General features: G+C 36.9%; 1 protein-coding gene across 2 annotated transcripts in view; it reads right to left on the bottom strand.

Moving 5' to 3' along the window:
* Window positions 1–49: 49 nt before the first annotated feature.
* The window catches only part of WASHC4 (WASH complex subunit 4), a 69,091-nt gene continuing 60,394 nt past the window's right edge, over window positions 50–8,746 (bottom strand). Inside the window, exons 24-27 of one of the 2 annotated variants that reach the window (XM_049884232.1) lie at window positions 6,716–6,812; window positions 5,924–6,120; window positions 5,559–5,658; window positions 50–2,780 (exon numbers count right to left, since the gene is read on the bottom strand). In XM_049884232.1, coding sequence (XP_049740189.1) covers window positions 2,713–2,780; window positions 5,559–5,658; window positions 5,924–6,120; window positions 6,716–6,812 — 462 coding nt within the window. In that variant the 3' untranslated portion in view covers window positions 50–2,712. The remainder of the gene's footprint in view (window positions 2,781–5,558; window positions 5,659–5,923; window positions 6,121–6,715; window positions 6,813–8,746) is intronic. The other variant, XM_049884231.1, reaches the window with a different exon arrangement.

Below are 8,746 nucleotides of genomic sequence, written 5' to 3'. Positions count from 1 at the left end.
TTCATTTAGCAAATCAGCATAAAAGTAACATGATGACGATGGATGTGATGGTGTCATCTTCCCCACAATCCTAGAAATTTCTCACCTCAGAAGGCAGCGCAGCAACCACACTTACACCTTTAACCAAGAACAGTTTCTCCAGAGTAGTATTTAAAAGGCTGTTTATTATTAGTTTCATTTCAACTCATGTTTGCAAAGAGGAATACAGTTATTTCCAACATATTATTAAACACTGCAAATTAATGATTCCTTCTCTGAATTGGGATTTAAAATAAAAAATTCAGGCAGGATCTTTTTATTTGAAACTAACAAACAATGGAAGGATCAAGAATTCATAAAGGAAAGAAAAGTTCTTCATCTGTGAAAATGGAGAGGAGCCAGTGCCCCTACTTCTATTCTCGAAATTTGCTGCCCATGTGGATGCAGCCATTTTTTTTTTTAAAGAGAGATTCCATATATTTATTAAAGGAGACCCCAAAGAAGTTAAGAACTACTGGTTTAAGACATTCATTTTGAACATAAGATCCAGGGAAGGGCAATTTTTGAAATTACATTTTATTGATGTTTGAGTATACATATTGTATTTTACTCTTAGAATGGTAGAGAGCGGGAAGCCTCACACAAGTGAGGTAACAAACTATCTTTTACAAAATTCAATTAGAACTGACAATGTTATGGTTAGTCCTTAATTCCTGAGAATTTGAACATCATTAAGTTTTTTGTGAACATCAATGCTCACATTAATTTTTAAATTATAGTATGTCTGAAAACATGAAAGTATTTTAGCAAGAAAAAATCATCATCCAAATGTGTACAGTAACTTAGGTGTGACTACACTCCAGTTCTCTAGCTCCGAAGTTTAAAACCATTAAATATGCTTCACCTTTTCAGAGATTTCATTGCAAATACGTGAATTTTTTATAATTTGTCCAGACTGCAGTGACATTATTTTGAACTAAAGGCAAAATAATAACCCATCACTTTCTTCTCAATTGTAGAGATCCAGGAAGTCAGCATGTGAACTTCATCTAGCATTGATAAAACAATTAATTTACATGTATGGGGGTATGAATGGAGACATCTGATTCTCTTCTGATCACAATTTCTATTCCTATTAAAGGGGGTGCTTTTAAGAAAGAGGAAAAAAAAATACTCTTGCTATGAAATGGTAACTAATTTGATATAATAAAATACAAGATCATTAATAAAAACATTTACTATAATCGAAATATAAATTATTAATTATGCAGCATGCTTTAGGGCCATTTCTACAGTTAGTATGAATTACAAATATTAAATGCCTTTCATCCACCCATTGTTCATAATTCTGTAAGTCATGTTTACATAATAAACAACATTTCCTACAGTCTGTTTCTTTCGACTTTAAATCAACAGTGAACATATTTATCTTCGGCTGGGAAAGTTACCCGATCTAACCCATGTCTACAGACAGGGCATTGTACACCCACCCATTCTAAAAGCTGGAAATCAAAGAACAATGTTAGAATTACTTGCAGGATGTATTCGAAGAAATGCTTAGCAGGCAAATGCAATGGAAAAATCAAGTTTCCCACCATAATGTTTGTATTTAAAGTTTTAAAATTTTTTCATTGCAAAGGTATTTTGCTGTATTAAAAGATTATAAGCCATGATTAACTATTTAGCTTGCATACTCTTTACAAAAATAAAGCTAGCAGCTCACCAGAAACTAAATGTACTCAAAAATCTTTTTGTATTTTTTAAACCAGTTAATGATCTAATTTATTAGAACTTTATTCTCACAGTGGTAATTTTTTAAAAGCCTGCACAGTGCAATGAGTTTATACTTGCTTTAAAGAAAAAGCCTGCCCAAACCATCACCAAGATTTCAACTGAACCATAATGTAGAAGAAACCTGAGTTTGGATGTAGAAGAAAGAATACATCAATATCCTCTGATCCGTTCATAGTGCCTTCCCCAGAAGGAAAGCTTCAGGCAGGACTATATGGCTTTATCTGGATTTGCTTTCATCTTGACTATTAAGTAAATCTTATATTTAAAGCAGTTGTTGGAGGTTAAATGTTCCCAAAGCAATGTAAACTAGTATAAACTGTCACACCAAAGACAGCAGCAGCTCTGTGAGTCACATGAAATTAACAATGAAGGACTACTCCTCGGTTTAGACTGTACAGGAGTGTTCACAGCACACCTGTGCCTCACCTCTGGTATCCAAGTCATCTTCATACATTCCTTTTATAATGATGATACAGATGCTTCATGGAGTTCAGGCTCAATTCCTTTTTTTAAAAAATATGTGTTTACTGGCTATACATAGTATATGCAATGAATTTCCAATGACTTAAGACAAATATGCATCAAAGACCTTTGCAAATACAAAGTATAAATACTCACGTAGATTACAAGAGATGTGAAGTGGCAGTTTAGGAATTTGGATTTGCCCTTAAGTAACTTCACTTCAAATAACTGTTCCTAGGCACATCCTCCAGGCTATAATCCTATTTTAAGTCTCATTCTCAACCTTAACAAAGTAGAACTTTTGGAAGAAGAATGAACCTAGCTTTAGAGCACTGCCTGAAAAAGTTCCAACATCGATATATTTTCCAGAGATTGACCCAGGAAACAATTCATCAATAGCTTATTAACATCCACGTGACTGGCAAATAGCATTAACACAATTCCACAGATTTCCTAGGATAATGCATACCATCAGTATCATTTCACAACAGGCTCGGCAGACACAGTGCTGTCGGACGGGTCTCCGTTGCTTGTTTTAGTTTCTTCTGTAGGCGTGAAGTGAAAATAACAATGGGCACATTTAAGTTCACTTGCAAAAATGAATGAAAAGGTGAATATTAAAATTTGAGAGCAGAGCTATGTTGCTTAATTTCAAATTAAGAAAATGTATCCACCAAATACTTCTCTAATATCACAAATTATACCTAGTTTTTTGTTTTTTTTAATCTAGGTTATATACTGCAAATGTAAAGTTCTGACTGGTTCTTAGTGAGTGTGGAATCGAGAGAGATGAGAACTGTATCTGAGGTGGGGTTTCAAACTGTGTAAGTGCCTTCCTCCTGTGGAATCTGGACAGCCTCTCCTCTAAGGAAGGTACACCCCATGCTGGCCTCCCCAGCCAGCCATGCTGGCTTCCCCAGCTGGACCAAGACTCCCTGTTAGAGTAACCCACTGTTACTGATAGAAACACAGCTGCAAACTGAAATCTCAAAATTCTCCAAAGTAACTTCCCATTTGTATTTATAATTTATTTTTTAAAGCCACTTTTTATGATATTTGTGGCTTTCAGTGTAAAATGTCATGTGTATATATATTAATATGTCTTTTATGAGACAAAAACCAGTTGACAATTTATCTGACAAATTTGATTACATCTCTAAGCAATCGTTAGCTGAAATAAATAAAAAGTTCTGAAACACAAGAGTGACCCAGGCATCACCCAGAACCCTAGAGAGTTCCTTAACAGGAATGGACCAAAGCAAGGAGTCCTACTGCCATGAGACTGGAGGGTGGGTGGGTTGGTTGGTTTTAATCCACCTGCTGAGTTTCCCCATCGCCTGGGCTGGAGATAAAGTTCTGGCATCATGAAATGTCTGAACAGAACCTAGGCAATAACTTAGTTTCTTCACATTTTAGATTATACTCAACTCAAATTCTTCCAAATGGCTTTGCAAAGTATTATCTTAGCCTTGAAAATGGACTCAAACATAATATATACACATATTTTCATTTAATAAATACTATCTCCCAGGTAGAAGCCTGAAATCATTTTTCAAGCACATGCTTATTACTCAGTGGAGATTCAAAAAATGCCTGCATTTGCTCCTTACTAATATGTAATACTTCATTTATGTAACACTGTCAGGGAATAGGGTCGTTCACATAAATGGTTTATCTGAATCAGTCACCTCTACTCAGTATTTATAAAAAAAAAAAGTATATTTTAAAATTTAACTGACTTATAAAAATAGAAGATTAATAAAAACATCTTGTTTTATGAAATACAAGTTTTATGTTTTATTTAGGAAACTTTTATTAATTACAAGTAAGAAAAAAGGGAGCAAACATGAGAACTGGAAGCGTCAATTCAGTTGCTCTATGTAGTTTTAAGCTTCCAAGCAGAGCAAGGAGGAAAGCCTGAGGTACATAATTTCCATGGCAGAAAAAGAAGTTCCTCAGGGAAGACAACTGTTTCTAAATTCCAATCTGGGAGAAATCTATCATGGAAGACATTAGGTATAAAACAATGAGCAATCTTCTCAAGCATACAAATGTATGAACAGGTGAGGGAGGAGGAATGAACAGGTGGAGGAAGGGAATTTTTTAGGGCAGTGAAACTATGCTGTATGATACTGTAATGGTGGAAACATAACATATACATTCGTCAAAACCCACAGGACTATACAACACAAACAATCAACACTAACCTAAACTACTGACTTTAGTTAAGAATATTGTATCAGTATTGTTTCATCAGCTGTAACAAATGAACCACACCAATGTAAGATATTAACAGAAACAATATGCAGGGAGTAGAGAGAGTTTTGGGGAATACTCTATACTTTCAGCACAATATTTTCTGTAAACATAAAACTGCTCTGACATATAAAGCTATTTAAAAACTGGGGGGAAAAAAGAAGAGTGGTGTATAAATACTCTCCTGCCATCCTACATAGAACACAGTGGACAGAACCCAGTTCCTTAATGACTCAAGTTCACTGATATGACTATCAGTTATTACAGCTATATTGCACCATGATTCACCAGGGCCGGGGGGGGCAGAAGGCTGTTTACCACAACACTGAAGAGCCCCTGCCATTTTATACCTCCATCACCTACCACATCTCATTCAGTCAATGTCTAGTCATCAGTTCTGCCTTCAGCAACAGTCACGGTTCCTCCTCTAATTTGTTCCTTATAATCTGAGCTCCACTGCTAACCAAAAGGTTGACAGTTCAAATCTACCAGCCGCTCCTTGGAAACCCTATGGGGCAGTTCTACTCTGTCCTATAGGGTTGCTATGAGTCGGAATCAACTCGATGGTAACGGGTTTTAATCTGATATAGATTGAGGGATGAAAGAAAAAACTAAGCTTGTTAAATTTTATTTAAATTAAAAGATAAAACTGAATAGGGAACTAAAGGATTACCACAGGGTGAAATGCATAAATTATGTAAATTTATTTTGCATTACATGATCCACAAAGGCTTTTCTTTCTTAAAGACTTATTTCTAGCTCGATAACCCAAAACCAAAACCAAACCCACTGCCGTCGAGTCAATTCTGACTCATAGCGACCCTATCGGACAGAGTAGAACTGCCCCATATAGTTTCCAAGGAGCACCTGGCGGATTCAAACTGCAAACCTTTTTGGTTAGCAGCCATAGCACTTAACCACTATGCCACCACGGTTTCCTCTAGCTTGACAGTATCTGCCAAAAGGACAAGGAAGCTAGAAGTCTCACCAGATAAAATGGGGGGGGATCAGTGTCTACTATTTAAGAAAGACTTATTGGTCTTTCCAAACGTAAGCCACTCACTGACCTTCCTTCTCTTTCTTTTCCTGGTTTTCTTCAGCTGCGGTCTTGTCTGCTCTGAAGAAAATTCTTGCACTGCTCAGTGAAAAATAGAGCAATTCAAATTCCTAAGTAAATAAACAAAAAAGAAATTGAAATCTGAAAATATTACAGCAACATATCCAAAGTATATTTTAATGTCTCTTTTTAAAAGCTCCAGTGGAAATCATAAATACAGAAACTGACTTAAATAACTCATCTGCTCTTAAGATTTGACTCAAATGGCTTCCAAACGGCATTCACTCTAAAAAAAATATCCTTTCACCACTATTCACCTCACTTGTTAAAATGAGGACTTCTGTATGACTTATGTTTTTCAGACATCTCCTCTACCTGCAGGTAGACATCCAGTCGCTTCTGGGTGAGATTCATGGTTTGTAGTAGTTTTTCATCCTGACTGGCTGACTGCCCATTCTGTTGCTTAGCAACTGCTCTTATCTCCTTCAGGTACTTCTCTCTAACAGACTGGAACCAGTGAAGTGAGTCAAACTCCTGGTACTGATCCAAAAGCTTCAGAATGTAAGCCACACCTGCAGGAATGAACAAAACCAAAATTCAAGTACAATGAGTAAAGAAGTTGTATTCTGCTCCTTCACCAATAATTCCTCTTTCAGTTTACATTTCAAAGCATAAGTCAACAAGTTTGGCAACATGATTTAATTCCTCCTTTAAAAAAAAACGATGTAAAAGTATAAAGAATTACAGATAAGTCAGCCAAAAAAAAAAAAAAAGCCATGAAAATCACCTGGAAAAATACATGGCCATAAAGGTAGGATAAAAAAAAACTGCCACTGCTTAAACAGACAGCAATTGAGGGAGCTGTAGGGAAACCAGGTAAAGTAAGTACAAGATTCTAAAACTGTAAAACCATGACAAAGACGAAGCCTACATATTAGGTCAAACTAGACTAAGGGAACAGTAATATGAAGAACACATTAATGACAGTTAAAAATGAAGGAAAAACAAGTACTGTCAATCATATGGCCCAACTGAAAACTAAACAGTAAACGATGCTTTTGAAAAACAAATATATAAAGAACACTTTGACCTATACAGCAAATACTTCTAAGAATCCATGATAAGGTGAACATAAACTAAATGGAAAAACAGTTCCATTAAACTTACCCATGGCAAAGCCATCATCAGTAAAAGCAGCTCCAATTTTATTCTTTTTATTCAATTTTTCCTTGCAACTAATGGAATGCTCTACAAAGTTGAGGGTCTAAAAAGAGAGAACAATGTATTAGAGAATCAACTGTGCTAAGAAAATCTTCAAAATGTAGTTCCTAAACCAGACATTTTAAAAATTAAAAGTAGAATCTCTTGTAGGTTCCTGTCCTTTGGATTTGAAACATTTGCCTCATACAATAGCCTCTTGGTGAGGACACAAAAGTGTACAAGTGTCTCTTAATGGCTCTTCTTTCCAGGTCCTTTAAACATGAGCACTCACTGAGTCTCCACTGAATGCTAGCACAATGCCTTGTATATGGTTCATTAATAAATATCTGCACTTCAGAGATGAAGACGCTGAGGCTTGGGATATTTAGTAACTTGCCCAAAGTCATATACAGTAAGTGAAAGGTAGGGCAGAAGAGTAAGCCTGCTTCGCTTCACAGCACACGCACTCTCAAGCCCACCCAATTCTTTCTAAAATACTATTTCTTTTTGTGGTTCTGGTTAAAAAGCATCAGTCATCTTTCAAAGGCTGAATTCCTCAATCCAAAATTTAAGGCCCTTTACAATATCCTTAAAGAAACACTTTGCCACAAACTTATTTACACACTGTACGTACCCATGCTATAACTGGTTTGGCCACTTCATAGCTGAATGACCTCAAATAAGCTAGTTAACCTTTGTGAACCCTGGCCTCCTCTGTAAATGGAGATAATAAATGTACATACCCCTCTCATGTTGTTATGGTTAGGTGCCATCGAGTCAATTCTGACTCACAGTGACCCCATCTGACAGCGTAGAACTGCCCGATAGGGTTTTCTTGGCTGTTACCTTTACAGCAGATCACAAGGTCTTTCTCCCGTGGAGCTGCTAGGTGGGTTTGAACTGCCAACCTTCTGGTTAGCAGTCAAGCATGTAACTGTTCACACGACCAGGGCTCCTACGAATTTCACAGGGTTGTGAAAATTACCTGACATAATTCCCTGGACTATATGAAGAAGGATGGGGCATCAGAACTGGTTGAAGACTCATTATCAACCTATATTATGCAGATGACACAATCTTGCTTACTCAAAGTGAAGAGGACTTGAAGCACTTACTGATGAGGATCAAAGACAATAGCATTCAGTATGGATGACACCTCAACATAAAGAAAACAAAAATCCTCACAACTGGACCAATAAGTAACATCGTGATAAACGGAGAAAAGACTGAAGTTGTCAATGATTTTATTTTCCTGGGAGCCACAATCAACACTCATGGAAGCAGCAATCAAGAAATCAAAAGACTCATTGCATTGGGTAAATCTGCTGCAAAAGACCTCTGTGAAGTGTTGAAAAGCAAGGACGTCACCTTGAAGACTAAGGTGCGCCTGACCCAAGCCATAGTATTTTCAATCACATCATATGCATGTGAAAGCTGGACAATAAAAAAGGAAGACCAAAGAACTGACAGCTTTAAATCGTGGTATTCACGAAGAATACTAAATATACCATGGACTGCCAAAAGAATGAACAAATCTGTCTTGGAAGAAGTACAGCCAGAATGCTCCTTAGAAGCAAGGATGGCAACACTATGTCTTACATACTTTGGACATGTTGTCAGGAGGGATCAGTCCCTGGAGAAGGACATCATGCTTGGTAAAGTAGAGGGTCAATGTAAAAGAGGAAGACCCTCAATGAGATGGACTGACACAGTGGCTACAACAATGGGCTCAAGCATAACCACCATTGTGGGCACGGCGCAGGAGCAGGCAGTGTTTCGATCTATTGTACATAGGGTCGCTCTGAGTAGGAAGCAACTCGACAGCACCTAACAACAATATCCTTAAGAACTCAGCATATACAACCACTGTGGAAAACGATACAGCACTTCTCAAAGAACTAGAAGTTGAAATACCGTATGATCCAGCAATCCCACTCTTAGGTATATATCCTAGAGAAATAAGAACAGTGACACGAATAGACATATACACACCCATGT

This window comes from Elephas maximus, chromosome 4 (genome assembly GCF_024166365.1).
Source record: "Elephas maximus indicus isolate mEleMax1 chromosome 4, mEleMax1 primary haplotype, whole genome shotgun sequence".
NCBI lineage: Eukaryota > Metazoa > Chordata > Mammalia > Proboscidea > Elephantidae > Elephas > Elephas maximus.
This window is presented reverse-complemented; position numbering and strand designations above follow the sequence as displayed.